We start from the raw sequence: 21,735 nt of genomic DNA, 5'->3' as shown, positions 1-21,735 counted from the left end.
TTTTGTCTTTCAGTCATTTTCAGTCGTGTCCAATTTCTTGTGATCCCATTGGGAGTTTTCATGGCAAAGGTGTCAGAGTGGTTTGCCATTTCCTTCTCTAGCTCATTTCATATATGAGGAAACCAAGGCAAACAGGGTTAAGAGACCAGATTTGATCTTCTACAGATGAGTCTTTCTGACTTCAGACCCAGGACTTTCTCCCCTGCCCCAGCTACCCTTGCTGCCAGTATCTGGCCCCTAATGTGTGAGCCAAAGGACTTGGATTTTCTACCACCAGGGGGCAATGCTCCATTCCAGAATTTCTCTTCTGCAAAACAGATTGAAATCTGTGGTACATGTGCCGTGTGTTGACCTAGTTATGCTTTCAAGTAAGGGTAAGGAATCATCTGTCAAGGTCTACTGACCAATTGGGGAAAGGGGCTACATACACTTTTAAAATCTATTTTATTTCATTTTTCCGCATCCTCTTTACAAATTTAGATCCGAGGTCAGAAAACTCCATGTGGGGAATATAATGAATAATAAAAGAGGAATATCACTTTTATTATATGGATAGAAGTGAAAGGGAAAGAAGAGGAGCAAAAGGAAATGGACAAAGAAATACAAAAACAACAGAAAGACAAATAGAGATACAAATATGGAGACATAACTTGGAAAAAGATAGAAACAACTAGATGAAGAAGAGAAAATTCTGTAGAGCAACACCTCCATCTTATGGCTACTTAGGATATTACCTCTAAAGGCTTTTCCTTGCATACTTCATGTATGTAACAATCCACATAATAATAATAATAACTTCTTGTTTATTGAGTCTAGAGGTTTGCAAACTGTTTTCTTTTGAATTTTACCCTGATTCTTTGATCTGTATCTCAATGGCTAAATGGAATTAAATTATAGGCCAAATAAGAGCTAAGGATTGCCACATTTCCAACCTATCTAATGAAATCAAAATTCTAAAAGTGATTTTTTTCCCTTCAAAGTTTTTTTATCATTTGATCATAGAAAAATTAAAAAGCAAACAAGTTTGAGAGTAGCAATCAATTCAACAAAATATGTTGTCTCCATTTTGTTACTGAGGAGATGAATTGGAATAAAAATCCCCTTGATTTCTTCATTCAACTAGAGAACCAATCTAATATATGTCAAATTTCATTCTTGCAAGAAAATAGTAAGAAACCCTGTAAGTTTAAAGAGCTACAATAGGTTGAAATATTTACGTGTATGTTTAGTATTATGATCTCATTCATATTGCCATATTGTGTCTTTCTCTTTCTCATTCTTTTTCATGGTATCTTCCAGGCTTTCCTACTTAAACTCTCCCATAAGTGAGAGTTCATTGTTTGTGTAAGTACTGTACAGTTACATTCATACAAAAGTATGAATGTTGTGGACCATTTATCATCATTGTCATTTCTCTAGTATTATGGGGTACCCAAGAACTTTTCATAGATCGTTTAAAAGGAGTCATCACTGGTGGTTACATCTCCTCCCAAGAGCTAGTCAGTGATTTGTTAGGATGTGCCTTTTCCTTTATCCAATATCCTAAAGGGCAGCATTTCTGGAAACAAAGCCTTCCTATTGGATTATCTGTGGGAACGAGTGGTTATTAGAATTAGATCCATCCATGTTGCTACCATGTCCAGGGTGATGCCAAAGTTCTGAAAAGGGTTCTCGAGGTAATATTAGGAAGTCCGTTTGCCATCTTTGAGGTCCACAGATATAAATGTTGTACGCATGGGAAAATCTGGAGTATTATCAATGGATAAAATGAATTCTGGTTTAGCTGAATGTGGAGAGAGAGAGAGAAAGAGAGGAAGAAGTGTCTCCTTCCTAAAGTCGTTCATTTTTTCCCTCCACCAGCCTTTGGCGGCAGGCTAAAAAACCCACTTCGAGTAGTTCTGGTGGCCACCCATGCTGACATCATGAATGTTCCCCGACCTGCTGGAGGCGAGTTTGGCTATGATAAAGATATGTCATTGCTGAAAGAAATTAGGAACAGGTAAGATGGAGCCATGGTTTCAAGACACACTCAAAAGTGTGCTTGCTCTAAAGCAAACATTGTTTACGTGAGAAACAAACCAAAAAACACCCCCTGAAAGAATCCTTTATTTTCCTTTTTCTGGGACTTTTCTCGGAAGCTCACCCAGGCTGGACATGCATTGACCACATGCCAGCTCAATCCTACCACCGACTGGCACAGGACTACCTGCTCTGTTTTTTGACCCGCATGGATTTGTCCCTCCTCAGGCAGCCTAGTAGTCTCTGTTGTCGAGGGCTCATCATATTCTTACCAGACAGAGTGTAGATACCCAATTGGCTCAGCACACAGCAGTTTCAGAATTCCTAAACTCAAAGGAAACACCAGACTCGGCCTCCCCCAGTTGCAGGGAAAACATTTGTATCCTACCACTCTAAGTCCTCTCATCTCCTTTTAGCTACACTGTTTCTTGGGTAGAGTACAAAGTGGGTGGAGATATTTCCCCTCCTAGAACTTAGGTATGAGAGATTCATTCTGAGAAATTACCCTTCTTGAGCACCCTTTGGCTCTGAGGTTAAAAAAGGAGGATCTTAGAGGCAGCTGGGTGGCTATAGAAAACCAGACCTAAAGGCAGGAGGTCCCAGGTTCAACTATGGCCATAGACACTTCCTAACGATGTGACCCTGGATAAGTCACTTCACCCCTGTTACCAATACCTTACTGCTCTTCTGCCTTGGAACCAGTACACAGTATCAATAATAAGAAAGAAAGGGTTATTTTTTTTAAAAAAGGAGAAAATTCTTACCAAAATTCAGAGATAAAAGGAGCCTCAAGGCAATTTGGAACTATGCCCAAAGGGCGATAAAAGACTGTCTGCCCTTTGATCCAGCCATAGCACTGCTGGGTTTGTAACCCAAAGAGATAATAAGGAAAAAGACTTGTACAAGAATATTCATAGCTGCACTCTTTGTGGTGGCCAAAAATTGGAAAATGAGAGGATGCCCATCAATTGGGGAATGGCTGAACACATTGTGGTATCTGTCGGTGATGGAATACTATTGTGCTCAAAGGAATAATAAAGTGGAGGAATTCCATGTGAACTGGAACAATCTCTAGGAAGTGATGCAGATCGAAAGGAGCAGAACCAGGAGAACATTGTACATGCAGACTGATACACTGTGGTACAATCGAATGTAATGGACTTCTCCCTTAGTGTCAATGCAGTAATCCTGAACAACCCGGAGCAATCTATGAGAAAAACCACTATCTACATTCAGAGGAAAAACTGGGGGAGTAAAAACACCAAAGAAAAACAACTGCTAGACTACATGGGTCGAGGGGATATGACTGGGGATGTAGACTCTAAATGATCAGCCCAGTGCAAACATCAACAGCATGGAAATAGGTTCTGATCAAGGACACATGTAATACCAGTGAAATTGCGCGTCGGCTATGGGAAGGGTGGGGCAAGAGGAGGGAGGGAAATAATATGATTCTTGTAACCAAGGAATAATGTTCTAAATTGACTAAAAAAGTTAATTTAAATTAAAAAAAATAAAATAAAAGGAGCCTCCAGGGCTCATCCAAGTCATCCTCCTTAGTTAATTCAACTATGCTGTGCTTCACTTTAAAGCATCTTGAACAAAATGGTGCCCAATCTTTTTTTTATTAAACTCTTACCTTCTTCAGTTCTAAGTATCGGTCCCAAGGCAGATGAGTAGTAAGGGCTAGACATTGGAGATTAAGTGACTTGCCCAGGGTCACACAACTAGGAAATGCCCATCTTTTTTAAGAATAGATTTCCTATACATCTGTCCACTTCTCCTTTCTTAGGTTTGGGAATGATCTTCAGATTTCTGACAAACTATTTGTTTTGGATGCTGGTGCTTCTGGATCAAAAGACATGAAACTACTACGAAATCATTTGCAAGATATAAGAAGTCAGATTGTTTCCGTGAGTATGACCTCTGGGGAAGCCTTTAGCTTCTTTTGGTTAGAGCTCAAATTTCTGAGGAGATATTTGATGATGGATAACAACTTAGTACCTTGACATATGACGCTACTGAAATGTGAGCCCCCTCTTTTTGCCCTTTCTTCATTTTAATTTAACAGGCAAGTAAATAAATACTCATTAAGAATTTACTCTATAAAAATCAAGTCATCAAGCATTTACTTATTACCTGACACTTGAATCTCTGATGGCTTGTCATTTGATTGATAACTCATATTTCTTTAACCAATCCAAACATCCTTCCTGTTCACTATCACTTACATTCAACAGATAGGTTCCAAAGCTATCTAAAATCAATAAAGGAGTTTTTTACACTTAGTCTAAAGCCTTTGATTCAACAGAGAAATGTTCTTAACTCGTTAAGGTATCAGGACACTTCATATTGACCCTTACTCTATGTGGAGGTGGGTGGTTTGATGGAATGATTCACTCATCCCAACCCTTGCACCTAAGAACTCACTGCTCATCCATTGAGCACCCCAGCCCAGACTGGAATAAGGGGAGACCATTCAATGCTAGACTCCCTCTACTGTTCATAAAGCCTCCTTCTGGCCATATAGGTGAGAAAAAACAATTTAGCCTTTCTGCAAACTCCAACAAAATGAATTGATAAACTCCCCAATAATTTTATTTTGTTTGCTTAATTTTAAAAAATGTTTGTATTTGCGGGGCAGTTAAGTGGCTCAGTGGATCATCAGCTGGAAAACCAATTGCATATGGCAAACTTATTGACAGTCTTATAAAAGCCATAGAATTTCCAAAAGAATTGATCCATTGGAAGGCACATACTCATGGAAAAGCCAAGGTATCCCTGGGGAATGAAAGAGTAGATATAATAGCAAAATATGCAGTGAGATTTGTCCCCTACCATGTGCTGAGTCTTTCTCTCGTGGAAAGGCATGATATTACCGAAGCTTACCAAGGAGATGAGATTCAGTCATGGAAAGAACAACTTGGGGCTAAATTAGTTAGAGGTGTTTGGGTAGCTCATGGAGGAAAACCAATTCTCCCCAGAAAATTGTACCAACATCTATGCAATGTGATTCATTCCAAAGGTCATTATGGGGTGCAAGCTATTCTAGATGTGGTACAATGATTCTGGACAGCCCCAGGGATTACAACAAATGACATTAGAATTTGTTATGCATGGGACACATGTAGGAAATTCAATCAAGGACATTTCAAGAACATAGCATTGGGAGGCAGACCTTTAAGTTATATGCCTTTCCAATACAAATAGACTACAAAAACATGCCTAAAGACAAAGGATTTAAATATGCATTGGTTATTATGGATAGACTGACAAGATGTGTTGAAGCATATCCAGCTAAGGTAAATGACACAGCCACAGTAGTGAGATCTCTACTGAAAGACATAATTCCTAGGCATGGCATTCGTGATACCATAGATTCAGATAGGGGGTAGCATTTCACTTCTTAGATTTTGCAAGAAATATATAAGAACTTGGGTATTAAAAGCAGTTTCCATGATGTAGTAAGGCCACAGAGTTCAGGCCAAGTTGAAAGAATGAATAAAGAATTAAAAATATTAATAGGAAAACTCTGTTCAGAAACACACTTGAAATGGACAGATGTTATTCCACTAGCATTGTTTCAACTAATAACAAGATCCAGAGGTGACGTGCTTATGGTCAACCATTATGGCATGGTAGGACTACAAAAGCACCATATTTGTCTAGGTTAGAAGGGGAATGTTTACTTCATCAAACCCTGATGCAAAACAGGCTGGAAAATTTAAGGAAGCTAGGATTATTAGTACAGAGAGTACCACTGGATTTCTCATTGACTAAAATAAAACAGGGAGATAAAGTATGTGAAGAATTTTAATAGAGAATCATCTACAGAACCAAGATGGATAGGTCCTCTAGACATGACTATGGTTGCTCCACGTCAGTCAAAGTATCTGGGAAAGATCCATGGTACCATTCTTCACATGTAAAACTACATTATGTCCACAATATTAACAGCAATACAGAAGAATAAGAAGTAATAACTTAACGAAAATACATAAGAAAATATCTGAAATATTGCCAAGATCCCTAACAATATTTTAACGATTTGTTCTTATAAGTAGAAAGCTATACATGAGAGTACAAAAAGAACAAAAATGAAAGCACTGCATATAATAACTCAAGAACAATAACAACACAAATGAGAGACATGAGTACAAGTTACAACAAAAATAAGCACTGCAAAAGCAATGATTTAATGTCCCCATAGATGAAGATTATAATTCCAATAAGAAATGATCTCTGTTTACAACAAAAATGAAACAAAGTTACTTAACTAAGAAGTCACATCTCTACAGAATACATTACATCATGTATAATTCTATCTACACCAACAAGAACATAAAAACCATAGACTAAAGGAAAAATTCTATCTCTAACAAAAATTCAAAAGTCAAGATAATCTTTTAATAAAAATACCTCAAAGAAGCAATTCTACATAAAATGAAACCCCTTGTGAAATTAAACATCAAATAATATTAAACAGTATATTTCAAAATCATAAAATAGATCTTGAAATTTTATACAGTACAACATACTACGTACACCCACACATGAAGATTATCATACAGAAAAGCATACTTCCATGCATGAAGAACCAACTCATAAAGACTGACAGTCACACATGAAGAATTCAAACTTACTTCCATGCACAAGCAAACAAAAAAATCAATCTTAAACGCATATAAAGAGTTTACCTGCATGCATGTTCCTGAATGTTAAAGAACATGGGACTTCAATCAAGGTGAGACAACAGACAACATGTGTATGCTGCACAGATGACGTATATTTTCTACAATCAACACCAAAGACATGGAAAGACTTTGAAATCTAGAACCTAAAATCTAGGTGATGATGTCACATAAGAATGCATCATACATGTTAACTTCACACATAGGCACATGCATATATACAATTACACATAAGGAAAAGAATCTCATGGATTGGGTGAATATATAATATTTCATAATTGGAACACAAAATTCATACTGATAATTGTGAGTTCTGTGGAAAATTCAAAACAGACAAAGGAAATTTCTTATCTGCATGACTTTGAACAGAACTCACATACAAAATGTATCATAATTGTACATGTGTAAACTTTGTACAGACAAAACTATATGGATTTGCAAAATACGAATGAAACTAACGGTCTAACAGTATAATGTTAAGTTACTGACATTCTAACAACTAGCACACAGGGCAAGATTTAGGGAAGTTATTTAAAATTCTAAATGAATTGGGGACAGATTTAATATAAGTTAAAATACTTGATAATGTTAGGAACAGATATTGTTTATGAAAACTTTTATTTAGAATAGGCTATAGTCATTAAGAAATAAGGAAGTTATATTGTTGTTAATAATATTGTTTAAAGTTTTTGTGTTGGTTATTATTGTGTTTAAAACCTTATTTCTATATTGCATTTCTATGACCTACATCACTTTCCTTAATCTAAAATCTTAGCATAGGGTTAGATAGTTTAGAATAGTGAAGACAGTCTAGGATTTCTATTTTGGGAGGTAGTGGAATATTTTAAAATAGTATAGTTTCAGAGTTTAGATAGTTAAATATTATTATTAATAATAATATGAAAGGTAAGTGTGAAATGACTGATGCAGAATTACTGGGTGTAAATTCTGCTAAAGAAGAAAGGGCAGATTTGTAAAGATGAGATTGCAACACAAAAGAGACTTGCAAGAAAAAGCAAAAGAGTTGGAATTTGGTGAACTGCCAATCAACCAGGTTGAGACAAGATTCCAATAGAATCTGGAAGAGGAGGCAGTTGGGAAGCCCAGCAGCTTGAACTGATTTCTTTCTTCTGACTGTTGCTATTAGAAGGAAGCAGGAAAACCAATTCATCTCTTGGTCAATGATTATTTAGCTGACTGAGTACTAAGAAGATTTGGAGCTTAGCTGTGAAGAATCTCTGTCAGCTTTTCCTATCAATATCTCCCTGTAGAGAAAACCTTATTTCCTGAATTGGACACATTATGAAAACCTTCAATCAACAGGAAATCATAGAAAGTTAGGGAAACCTATTTTCCTCTTTCGCCCTCCCCCTCTTTACTTCCTCTACCTTAAAGAATAAAATCCTCTTAGTTAAAAGATCTAAATTGTGGGATTTGTTATTGGGGAAACCCTTCAAGCTTACTATTCCTGAGAAGAATCTTTAGATCAGTTGAGAAAGGGACAAGAAGTGGTGTAGGGGGAGGAGTATAAGATGCAACCTTTCCTTTAGCTGGCTTCCTGGTGTCTCTGTCCTATTACCATAAATCTCCTAATATTATCATCTATTACAGAGCCAGGCCCAGAGAAGGGAGATCCTGGATTCAAATTTGAATTCAGACACTTCCTAGCTGTATGAACCTGGGCAAGTCACATAACCCCTATTCCCTAGGCCTTACCTCTCCTCTGACTTGGAACCAAAGCACAGTATTGAGTCTAAGACAGAAGATAAGAGGTTTAAAAAGAAACATCATAGGGAGTAGATGAAGGAAGACTGTTCCATTCCTAATGCATTAAGTTGCTTATTTTTTTTCAATATGGTTGTGTCTGGTAAAATAGAATATGAACAAAGTTCCAGGAGACTGAAGACACTGGAGCAGAATTCTACAAGTTCTATTTTCCGTGGATGATTGAACAATGCATGCTAAGCATTTTGAGTGAGATAGAACTGAAAATACCATCCTACAAACAGGGCTGGTTTTGGTTGGGCAGAAACTTAGTATTATTGTTTGGAGAACCATACTTTTCCCACCCACATTTCCTGCTGCTTTGCCGATAAACTTATCATTATTTCTGTCCGTGAGCAAATGACTGAAATATATCCACTCACTCAACATTTATTATATGAATAAGCCCACATTCTTGTGCATTTCTACCTGAAAGCTCTTAGCAGACATGCAAGAAACTGCTCTTCCTTTACGTTAAATGGGAGAAGTGAACATTCTAGGCAGAATTTTTCTTAGATTTATAAAAAGATAGTGGTTGGGTTCTGTTTAAACTTGTTATTGAAAACTGCAGTACTCACTTAAAAAAGCACTATGTTCTTTGCAAATATATATATATATATATATATATATATATATATATATATATATATAATGTTGGATAAAGATAATTATCATAGAAAGTTTATCTTCTACACCTTCCCAGACTCCTTTGCAAGGGTGAGAGGCTCACTGTGTGAAGTATTACATAGTCTGTCAGATTTTTTGAGTATTCTAATTAATTCTGCTGGTATTTCCTCTCTTTTTCTCCTCATCTTTTTCCTTTAAAAAATTCTCAGATGTAAGGAATGGTTCTCTGGGAGGAGGGAAGGGAGAAATTCAGCCGGGTAAAAACAAAAGATCACTTTTAAAACCTTTTAAATAAAAGGAAGCATATCTCCCATGTGTAGAAAATTAATCACATAAAGAATGTTCATTAGGTTTGCCCTCCAATGACCCACCTGTGTGAGAAAATCATCTCTACTCTGCCTTCCTGGAGGAAATTGAATGGGCCCAACCAGCTGATGTCTCTTCAACAGTTTGTATTTGATGTGCAAGACCAATTGAACCCCCTTGCAAATGAGGAGGATCTAAGACATATCGCTCAGCAGCTGCACAGCACAGGAGAAGTAAGTAGTCCACAATGGGTGCTAAAGAAGCCTCTCTCTGCTGTGATATGTTCGTTTGCTTTTCTTGAAAAGTCAGTACTTGCAGGTGTGGAAAGGGGACAATCCATTCACTGGTTTTTAAAGCTCCTGGATAAAGGGGGCAGCTAGGTGGCCCAGTGGCTAAAGGGCGGACCTGACTTCAGATCTGGCTTCAGATTTCCTAGCTGGGTGATCCTGGGCAAGTCACTTACTAAGACAGAAAATATAATAATAAAAATAAAATTAGAAACTCTTGGATGTGGAGTGATGACCATGTGTAGCAAAGAGAGAGATAGAAAGACTTAAAACATATATTTTATATATTTACACATAATGTATAAATAATTGATGCTTGATCATATACTTACTATTTAATATTCATGTAATAAATATTTATATATTTTTATTTAAAAGCTTAGTTCTTATAGAATATTTTAAAATATTTTTGGCATATACTATTACAAAATAAATGAAAATAAAAATCTAGATTTAAAAAGAAAAATTGGTTTGGAAATATATATATATATGTATATATATATAGCAAACCCAAAGGAATTTTTCTTAGGTCCACTGCTCCAGTGTCTTCAGTTTCCTGGAACTTTGCTGATATTCTATTTCATCAGACACAGCATATACTTAATTGATTTCTTTTTGACTTAAACAAATTCTAATTTAGAACATTAAAGTGTCTGTTTGGGTAATAAAAAGCAATTCCTTTTGCCCTTTGGTTATAGTACAGAACAACTTCAGTGGTTACTGACCTGCATGATCACCTGGTTATGAACTCGCCTCTTTCCCTCTCACCCACAAAGCCATACTATTGGGCTTTTCTATGTTCATTTACCCTGTATTGATACTTGTAATGTAGGAGTAATTAGCTTAGTTAAGAATGGAGTGTAGTCAGATGTAAGATTTATAGAAGGGATTTGAGATTTGCTGGGGTACTTCAAGATTTGCCATGGAACCCTGATGAAGTCAGAGATAGAGAATTTTAGAGTGTGACTTGGGAGTGTCAGTTGAGAAATGGTCACCCCGGTAGAGATAATTTAAGGGTTGTGACTCAAAATCTAAATTAATTGGCCACCAGAGAAAAAAATCCCAAATTAAATACCCAAGTCAGTCTGGAAATTTATGGTAATTTTAATTAATATAGAGGGAAGGATTTAAGGAGAAAGAGGGAAGAGGGTATAGGATTTCTCCCGCCTGGCCTGTGCCAGGGGGAGTTCAGATCTCCGCCACTAGGTATCTGAAGAAGATTAGAGCTTCTACGAGGACCAAGTTTGGAAAGTAAAGGAGGAGGGAAAACTCAGCCAGAAACTCACCACCAAACTGGACAATAACTGTAGCCACCCCAAGATGCTGAAAGGCCCAGCACGCTGCCACCAGCCAACTCTCTGCCACGAAAGGTACCAGAGAGAGGAAGTGATGTAAAATATATAAACCTTTTACTCTTGTGTCCCCTCCTCTAAATTTTCACGTCTACTAATCATATAAGAGGCTTTTCTCCAGGACTGCCCATTCTTTAGTTCTCATCTTCTTTGATTACATTATATTTTTTGAGTTACTTAACACTTCTTTGTTAAGTTCACCTTTTGTTAGTTACATAACCTTTTTGTAATTAATTTACCCTTTATAGTTACTTAACACCTTTTTGTATTAAGATCTTAAAATAGACTTAGCTTAAAGTTCTAGCTTCACTATAAAGTAAGAACTAAGTACCTTCATTGTTCAATCAGGAGATTACAATTTCATCTTCTCCATAAAGTAAGATCTAAGTAGGGTGGAGTAATCTAAATTTCACACCCCACTTCTGGGACAGAGACTTGGAGGTTGGTTGCTCCTAGCTTTCTCTCTGATCAGCCTTGGAGAGGTTGTGGAAGATTTATATCTTAAATCTGAAGGAATTAGAAAGCTGTTTTGATCAGACATCAGGAGATGTACTGAGCACCTCTTTGGAACTCTTCTAGGGGCTGGCAGAGAACTGAGAGAACAATTAGTAACTCAGACTGGCAGAGTTGATCTCTGCCTGAAGGGAAAGAAGTTTGGCAGACCTCTATAATTGCTAAGTTTATCATTTTGGAAATGTGTTGAGTTAGAATTCATAATTTAGTTAGATTGGTGTAGAGTAAGCAGGATCATGAGGGAAAGTTGGGTTGTGGGAAACTTATGTAGAATTGATCAGTTAATAGGGAATCCCTTATCAATACTCATTCTCTTTTTACTTTTACTTTTATACAATTATTTATAGTTATAATAAATAGTTTTACATAACTAGAGTTTTCCTTCAGTTACTTGAGCAGCCATTTTCCTCAACAGTCAACCTTAAGACCCTGTCCACACAAGTGACACTATTGGTACTACTAATAAAAATATTCAATAAGGGTAGAAACCCTTTTCAACAGTTGTAGATTCAGTAGTTGGGTATTTGAAGGGGCCTGGTTTAACTTCATTCTCCAGGAACTTTGTACTTCCCTGAGCCACTGAAAGGGCTGATACCTACCTTAGATGAAATGTTATCACTTTGACCAGATCCCCAGAGCTCACAACTGAGACCAAAGCTGAAAGGTGGTAGCATGCCTTGGCCAAAAATTGTAAGATAAGAAAGCAGTGAACTACAGTGATAATTCTATACAGTGAAGCGCTAAAACTCTTAAACTATCTTGACCTGTGGCAGCTACAACTTCTCCAGAAATTCAGTGAAAAGCCAAGTTACTTGAGGTATGTGATGGCTGTAACTTGGATGGTCCATCTCTGGTTGCATCATTGCTCTGTTCCCACCCACTCCCCAAAGCCACTGACCTATACTTATGAATAGGTGAGGCAGTAAGGATGACACAGGTGCCATGATTAGTTCTTGGGGTCCCACTACAACTAATCATGACAGATGTTTGTATGATGCTTTCAGGTTTGCAGACACCTTTATATCTTTTTATGGTACTTGATCCCCCTCTTAACACAAGGAAACTCTGGTTAGGATATTTGATAATTATATAAGAATATAAAAAATATAAGAATGAGAGAGAAGATTAGTGATGGCCCCACAGCTAGGGACTGAGACCGGACTTGAGTTCCAGTTTCCCTCTAGGTTCAGTTTTGTTTTTTCCATTATACCACACCAACTGTCAATAAAGGTTTTCCTAAATGCTACCCTCCAGTGCCCAGCCACTCTCTATTTCTAAGTTTCGCATAGGCTGTTCTTCCAATGTCCTAGTAATCTTCTTTGCTTTCTTTTGGCATCACAAAGCTGCCATTAAAGTGGATCAGCTGTGCCTTGGTCAATCTTTTCTCTCACCACATTATCATCCCATCTTTTTTCTTGGGTATATTTCTTTGATGACATCCTTTATGCCATTTTTCTTTTGTAATTTCCTCCTTGAGGAAATTTCCCATGAAATTTCCATATAAAAATGTAAATTCTGAGGGTTGTACACAATTTTAATTATGAACAAATATACACAAAAAATAAATTAAAGAATTCTAATTCAGAATATAGCTCAGCTGGCTTGACATCTCCCTCTCATCCTTATGACTACACTAGGCAAATAGTCATCACAGAGGAAGGTGAGGAAATCAGAGAATTCATTCAGGTATGCCTTTGTGCATGTCATAGAGATTCCAAGCCCTCCCTATAGACTAGGGATTCTTAATCTTTTTTTTTTTTTTGTCCTGTAAATTCCTTTTGTAGTCTATTAAAATCCATGGACCCCTTCTTAAAATAATGTTTTAAAATACATAAAGTGAAATGTAGAGGATTTAAAAGCACCTGATTATTTGAAATACAGTTTTAGAAAAAAATATTATTTTAATTAATGGAACACAGGTTATGAAGTCCTGACTGAGGGCACCTTAGTGGGCACAATGGATAGAGTGCTAGACCTGGAATCAGGAAGGCTTGGGTTCAAATATGGCCTCAGATACTTCCCAGCAGTGTGACTGTGGGCAAGCCACTTAACCCCAGTTGCCTAGCCCCTTGATAGCAAAGTCAAAGATGGCACACAGAGACCTCTTTGGGGACACACATGCAATGATCTGCCAGAATTAGTTACTAAAAAGGCAGAGGGACTTAGGCAGAACTGCTCCCCTCCCCTTCTCCACACACACACCTCTCATCACCTGTCCCTCTGCCCAGCAGCCCAATGGGAACACTCAAGCCACTCACCTCCCTTTCTCTTCCCTATGTCTGGGGTAAGGGGGGGGGGGGTGGCACTTGGTCTCTGGGGGTGAGGTAGAGCATGGCACACAGACTCTAAAAGGTTCACCATCACTTACCTAGCCTTGCCCTTTCATCATAAGAGTTGTTATTAAAACAGAAAGTAAGAGTTTTTTAGAAGTCTGACTGAGGGTTGTATTTTCCCTCTATATTCATGAAACAAGTAATTTCTACACTTGTGCTAAGCCAATCCATTCTCTGGCCAAGTATTTCTAGGCTTAGAAAGAGCCAGATAGCTACTGGCATTAGCACTGATGTCATATTGGCATCCCCTAACAAATAATGTCTTGTGAATTGAGATTGCTTCATATCACAGCCCTGTATTATGACCCAAGTAGTCACAGTCGTTTGGCTGATTTCTCAATTCTATTCCTAGGCTCAGGGAAAATTGAGCTGCATGATTTTAAGTGGGAAGTATTTAAGAAAAGTTCCCTAAGTTTCAGATGCTTAGTTTAGAGCTAGAGGATTTGACAAGGGAACTCAAATAAGTTTATTTTGTTACCTCTGATATAAAAAAAGAAAAATATTTAGAAAGGAGCTCGAGTTCAAAATATACTTTGAATTTTTTAGGATAAAGCATTACTCTCCGCATGCTGATAATGATTGAAAATTGGCTGTGTTTCAAAGCGTATTAATTCACAAATCTTCCCTCATTTTTACTGATAACATCAATCAAGTAGGAAAAAAGAAACATTAGGAAATATTTGTTTTTAAGGGCTAAACTTCAGGTAGCCCTTCCAAGTATGATTCGAAAAACTACACAAATGCTGGCGCCATGCTCCAAAATGGTATCATCTAAGCTCGGCCCAATTGATTCATGATAAACAGACGAAGCAGTACAGCGTGTACAAAGCAAACATAATTTCCATAGATGAGCTGGTGAATGACAAATAGGTACATTATTCAACATTTGTTTCCTGATTGAGTCCGTGTCTACAAAACATCCCAGTGCCTGTACCTCAATGGTCTTGGGAGACATTCAAGGAACTATTATTCACTTGCATTAAGCAGCAGAAATAAAAATTCTCAGCAGGAACTTAGGTCAGAAAGAGATAGCAAAATGGACTTGAGCATCACATGCAAGCTGCTGGAGAAACATCCCATTGTTGGATTTATACATTTTTCTCCAGAAAGGCCAAGTACTCACACAGCCGAGTCCCTGAAAGGCAATCCCTAATGAATATAAGAAAGAGAACAAAATCTGTGTTCCCCGGGTGAGTGGCAAGGGGTAATCTGATAACCTGTTAAAGACCCAGGGCAGTAGTTAATGGAATTTGTTCTGTTTCATAGCAAAGGGCAAGACGATTTTCTTTTTCTCACTGAGGCAAACAGTTCAATGTACTAAGGAAAAACCTACCATTGACATGTTTATTTCCCAATAAGTGACTGCTCCTTGTTCCCTCTGGCAGATTAATATAATGCAGAGTGAAACCGTACAAGATGTCATCCTCCTGGATCCACGATGGCTCTGCACCAATGTTCTGGGAAAGCTCCTTTCTGTGGAGACTCCCAAAGCCCTCCACCATTACAGGGGACGGTACACCATGGAGGACATTCAGCGTCTGGTCCCAGAGAGTGATGTAGAAGAGTTAATCCAGATCCTGGATGCCATGGACATCTGTGCCCGTGACCTGAGCAGTGGGACGATGGTGGATATCCCTGCTCTCATCAAGACTGACAACTTGCACCGGTCCTGGACTGATGAAGAAGATGAAGTGATGATATACGGAGGGGTGCGAATTGTCCCCGTGGAGCACCTCACCCCCTTCCCCTGTGGGATCTTTCACAAGGTACAAGTGAATCTCTGTCGGTGGATTCACCAGCAGAGCACTGAAGGGGATGCAGATATCCGACTGTGGGTGAATGGCTCCAAAATCGCCCACAGAGGGGCAGAGTTGCTTGTTCTACTGGTCAACCATGGGCAGGGCATTGAGGTTCAGGTCAGGGGGCTGGAAACTGAAAAGATCAAATGTTGCCTCCTTCTGGATTCTGTGTGTAGCACCATTGAGAATGTCATGACCACCACCTTACCTGGGCTATTGACAGTGAAACATTACCTGAGCCCCCAGCAGCTGAGGGAGCATCACGAACCTGTCATGATCTACCAGCCCCGGGACTTCTTCCGAGCACAGACTCTGAAAGAGACCTCATTGACTAACACCATGGGGGGCTATAAGGAAAGTTTCAGTAGCATTATGTGCTTTGGGTGTCTCGATGTCTACTCTCAGGGTAGCCTCGGGATGGACATTCACGCTTCAGACCTGAACCTCCTGACTCGGAGGAAACTGAGCCGCCTGTTAGACCCACCCGATCCTATGGGGAAGGACTGGTGCCTTCTTGCCATGAACCTGGGCCTCCCTGAACTCGTGGCAAAGTATAATAATGGAACTCATAAGGACTTCCTCCCAAGCCCAGTCCATGCTCTCCTCCAGGAATGGTGCAACTACCCTGAGAGCACCGTTGGGGTCTTAATGTCCAAACTGAGAGAACTGGGCCGCCGGGATGCAGCCGACTTTTTACTGAGGGCATCCTCTGTGTTCAAAATCAACCTAGATGCCAATGGCCAAGAAGCCTATGCCTCAAGCTGTAATAGTGGAACATCTTATAATTCAATTAGCTCGGTTGTGTCACGATGAGGACAGTCGTAGGTATAGGTAGGCTCTCTTCCAGCTCCAGAAGAGGGAGAAGCACAGTACCACAATGGATTCTGGATGTCTTCATTTATATGCTTACACACCATCTTATCCCCATGTCTCCCTTCTCCTTTGCCTCTTCCACTGCCTCCCTCTCGCCATACATTGTTTTATGTGAAGAAGCTCTCTACCTGGAGAGCAAATCGTTGCTTTTACTTTGGCTGTTCAAAAGCCAGTCTGCTTTCAGTGTTTTCAATCCCATACCCAGTCCATCAGTGTACTACTTCCTATTGCTAATTAAATTGGAGTATCTGACTTTTCAGTGAATTTTTTTTAAACTATCACATTGACTATTTTTTATGTGCATGTATTAAAAATGTGCATTTCTTTTGCCAGTTTTATTTCTTAAACCATCTCCTTGGCTTACCTTTTTTTTATAAACCATAAACTGTTTAATATTAAGCTGTCTGTGGTCAGTATAACCCAATACCACTATATAATTTATAAAGAGGAATTTTGCGAGTGCCTTTTGCAGAAGAGGATGTGTTTGGAATCATCAGAGCTGGCTGAGAATTGTCATAAAGAAAATGCTACCTCTATGTCCCTAGCTGCATGCCCATCATTGCAAGTGATGCTTCACTGCTGGTTTCCCTCCAGTTTTGAAGTGTTTTGCTTGACAGTAAACAGGGAGAGAGAAAAAAAATATCCTTTCCTAGGAAAGTTTCCCATGTGACACCTGTTGCTACACAGAGTTGTACGTAACCAATTTTGCTTTTATTTGAAACTCAATGTGAAGTGCCCCCATGAACCTCTAAGTCGTCACGCCTCATTATTTCCTCTCATCTCAGGTAAAAGGTCCATACAGTTGTAGGATAACCAAACCTGTGTAAGGTATCCAATAGCACAGAGTGATATTCTATAGCTGTCAGTCATTATCGGTGCATAGCAGATGGTTTTCCGCATTCAAGCCCTAGTTTGCTTATTTCTAGTACTTGAAATGTGAACAGCAAAAACAATAAAGACCATTTTCCTGCTATGATTTTAAATTGTGATATATAGCTTTTAAAGTAATATGAAGAAAGGTCCTATTCCATCCGGAAAAGCATGTATGTGTGTGCATATGCATATATATGCAGAATATACACATATGGTTTGTGTATTTACATATATATATATATATATACTGCGTGTATATATGTATGCAGTATTTAGAAATACAGTATGTATATTTATATCTATATACCACAGTATGTATATATATATATATATACTGTATATATACACACATCCATATATGCATACATATTTCTGTGTTTTTTTTCTGAATCTGAAAAATGTAGTAAAATTTTAAATTTTGTTTTTGTTGTTTTATTGGGGCGGCTTTTTGGTTGGGTTTTTTTTTTTGTTGGGGGATTTTTTTTTACAAATAAACTATTGCTTGTTGCATCGTTTTTATTAGACTTTGTTCCCAAAGAAATTATTTCTCTGAGTTGTGTATTCATCATCATATGACTTTTCTTTTTCTGATTTCAGTATTCATGTCAATTTGGATGTAGTCTTGATTGAGTACCCTAAAATACAACTATGGGAAGGGAGAAAGGGGAAACAGCGGAGCTTATTTTGATGTATGTTCTCATTTTAAAGGGAAAGTGCTGCATCTATGTTCCCTCAGCAGACTAAAGACAGGGAGGTGATTACATCGTGAAATGCCTGAAAGGGGATGGTACAGATCTCGGAAGAGATGTGTCCACAAGGAGACAAGCCCCTTCAATTCCCTCATGGAAATCAAGAATATAAATATTTACATTACTGCACCAACTTGTCAAAATCAAATGAGATCATTTATGGGAAAGCACTTGATAAATCACAAGCCTATGTTTTATTATATAAAATGAATGGAGGGGGGAATCATGAATGGAATCAGCAGCATAAAAGAACCAATGGAGGGAGACAAATTGGATGGTTATAACTTTGGAAAATTTATATGGAAATTTGTTATTGAGTTTTTTTTAATTTTTTTAAAAAGAACTGAAGACATCTACATCTACAGCCAATAGCTCTGTATAGCTAGCATACACTAGACTAGAATGATCTTCATGAACATCAAAGATCTCCAGAATAAAACCAAGAGAACAGAAAAAAATGCAAGTGATTTTCAACAGAAGACCATTTTTGTGTGTGTGACTGAAAGTGTGACTGAGTGACTGAAAGATCCCCAAAACACAATATTCCACTGTCTTTGGTTTAAAAGCAAAAAACAAAAGGAAATTCTTAACCTTTTTGTATTGAACCCCTTTGGCGTTCTGATGAAGCCGATGGACCACTTGTTTAAATGCATGAAGAGAAGCACAAAATTTATCAAGGAAACTAATTATATTGAAATGTAGTCATCCAAAAGAGATTTTTTTGAAGTTCTCAAGAACTTCAAAGGATACCCTACAGTAGAGTAAAGGGGGGCTCTACCCACACATGCAAGATCTTTGTTAAAAGATATAATCAGAGAGAAGAACCTGGTTCAGCTATCCTAGAATTACCAATATTAAGGGAAGCATAAAATACAGATTTGCTTCTCTATGTCTCTTATACTCTTTTTGTTTGTCCTTGAGCACAAATCGGATTTAAATGAGGCAGAATTGCTCAGAGTCATCACCTTCACTCCTCTAGAGTCATTGAAGTCCAGTGGCAAGACAAAAGTCAAGGTGACTGGTCATGGATGGTCTGGGAGGCAGTGATGATCTTGGCCTCTTCACTGCCTGCTTCAGCCTTCATGGCCTTTAGACCAATTGTTCTCATCTTCTCATTCTACCAGGTGAAGTCTTCATATGCTTGGGGTATGTCTATGGTCCCAGTCAAAGGGATGCTTTATAAATGGTGAATTCTTTGAGGTGTTCCCACTTGTGGATGATTGTATTCAGTCTCAGAATGCTGCAGGATTTCTGAAATAAATTCCATTCCCCCTCAAATGATACCCAACAACTCACATGAGAAAAAAACAAATAGACAAAGAATGTACATGCACTTGGATGAGTTAATCAATACTAGTTACTTGGACTGAAACCACCGATGAACAATGAGCTGCTGCCAGAATTAAATAGGAAGAAGACAGTGAATGAGATTTCATTTGGGAAATTAGGGAAGTTTTCAGTCATCTCATGCTTCTTCCTGTTATTTAGAGCCATCTTTTTTTTTTTAATACCAGTCATCTTCCAGTAATGCTATAGGTCTGCAAATCAAACCCCACTTAAAAGAAACAACAACAGGTGATTCAAAGGGCCATGAATAGACACGTGTTAATTAGTAGGTTACAAAATATTATCAACCAAATCAACTATAACTTGTGCTTAGGAGATGACACACACAAAAAATAATTCAGGAAATGTATGATCAGAAAAAGAGCCCTAAACAAACTGCCTGAATGTTGTACCAGTACCCTGAAATGTTTTTTTTTAAAAGGACGACCAAGAGCAGAGACTGAGTGCCCAAACTACAACCCTCATGCCACATGTGAGCCCCTAACCTTACCTCAGACAGGGGAGGGAGTAAGTGCTCCCATTGGGCTGCTGGATAGAGGGGTGGGTAATGTGAAAAATGTCCTCCAGCAGGAATGGAGAGGGGAAGGGAGCAGCCCCCCCCCTCACACACATGTGCCATAGGTTCACCAACATGGACCTAGAGGATTATTGTGTGTATCATCTATGGAGAAATTATGTAAGGACATAAGCAAGAATTACCACAGAAGAAGGCATAGTTTGTAATCTGCACTCATAGGAGTATCGACATTGATAAGGTTCTGGATCCATCTAAGTACATGAAACTTATAAAAGTCCTAGTCTAACACCTCACTGAGAATGTAAAGAAACCTGAATTTTCCTGCCAATAAAACTCACAGATTGGTGGACCTTTCTCTTCAATCAGAAAAGGCAACAAGGAAATCTGCCACCATATGTGTCGGTCTTTAGAGGGTCAACCTATCTGAGTTCAGAAGTGTTCATCACCAAAGTTTGCCCTTATGTGAAGAATTGGGGGAGGCAGGGTACTGTAGTAACTTGCAAAATGTGGGCTCATCAAGGAGATATGGGATGGGTTTACTATCAATATCAAATAAGAATAATGTCCAAAGATTCCTTTTTTTTTAAACTCTTACTCTCTGGCTTAGTAACAATTCTAAAGAAAACAGTACAGGAGAGATTAGATTTAGGTCAACATCTCACACCCTACACCAAGATAAATTCATAATGGGTGAATGACTTGAATATAAAGAAGGAAACTAAATTAGGTGAACACAGAATACTATACTTTTCAGATCTTTGGGAAAGGAAAGATTTTAAGACCAAGCAAGAGATAGAACAAAATCACAAAATGTAAAATTAATCATTTTAATTACATTAAATTAAAAAGGTTTTGTACAAACAAAACCAATGCAACCAAAATTAGAAGGGAAGCAAGAAATTGGGAAAAAATCTTTGTAACAAAAAACTCTGACAAAGGTCTAATTACTCAAATATATAAGGAGCTCAACCAATTATAAAAAAAAATCTAGCCATTTGATTGCCTTGATTGATATATGGGCAAGGAACATGAATAGGCAATTTTTCAGATAAAGAAATCAAAATTATCAATAGGCACATGAAAAGTGTTCTAAATCTCTTACAATTAGAGAGATGCAAATCAAAATAACTCTGAGGTATCACTTCACACATAGCAGATTAGCCAACATGACAGCAAAGGAAAGTAATAAATGCTGGAGGAGTTGTGGCAAAATTGGGACATTAATGCATTGCTGGTAGAGTTGTGAATTGATTCAAACATTCTAGATGGCAATTTGGAACTATGCCCAAAGGACTTTAAAGTGCTGTCTGCCTTTGATCCAGCCATACCACTGCTGGGTTTATACACCAAAGAGATAATAAGGAAAAAGACTTGTACAAAAATATTTATAGCCTCTTTGTGGTGGCAAAAAATTGGAAAATGAGGGAATGCCCTTCAATTGAGGAATGACTGAACAAATTGTGGTATATGTTGGCGATGGAATACTGTTGTGCTAAAAGGGATAATGAACTGGAGGAATTCCATGTGAACTTGAACGACCTCCAGGAAGTGATACAGAGTGAGAGGAGCAGAACCAGGAGAACATTGTACACAGAGACTGATATACTTTGGCACAATTGAAAGTAATCAACTTCTCTACAGCAGCAATGCAATGATCCAGGACAATTCTGAGGGTCTTATGAAAA

General features: G+C 38.1%; 1 protein-coding gene across 4 annotated transcripts in view; it reads left to right on the top strand.

Moving 5' to 3' along the window:
• DAPK1 (death associated protein kinase 1) overlaps positions 1-17,961 on the top strand; it is a 271,050-nt gene extending 253,089 nt beyond the window's left edge. For all 4 annotated transcript variants that reach the window (XM_007497913.3, XM_007497912.3, XM_007497914.3 and 1 more), the window contains exons 23-26: positions 1,861-1,999; positions 3,812-3,932; positions 9,452-9,640; positions 15,278-17,961. In XM_007497913.3, coding sequence (XP_007497975.1) covers positions 1,861-1,999; positions 3,812-3,932; positions 9,452-9,640; positions 15,278-16,504 — 1,676 coding nt within the window. In that variant the 3' untranslated portion in view covers positions 16,505-17,961. The remainder of the gene's footprint in view (positions 1-1,860; positions 2,000-3,811; positions 3,933-9,451; positions 9,641-15,277) is intronic.
• Positions 17,962-21,735: the final 3,774 nt, after the last annotated feature.

This window comes from Monodelphis domestica, chromosome 7 (genome assembly GCF_027887165.1).
Source record: "Monodelphis domestica isolate mMonDom1 chromosome 7, mMonDom1.pri, whole genome shotgun sequence".
Classification (NCBI taxonomy): Eukaryota; Metazoa; Chordata; class Mammalia; order Didelphimorphia; family Didelphidae; genus Monodelphis; species Monodelphis domestica.
This window is presented reverse-complemented; position numbering and strand designations above follow the sequence as displayed.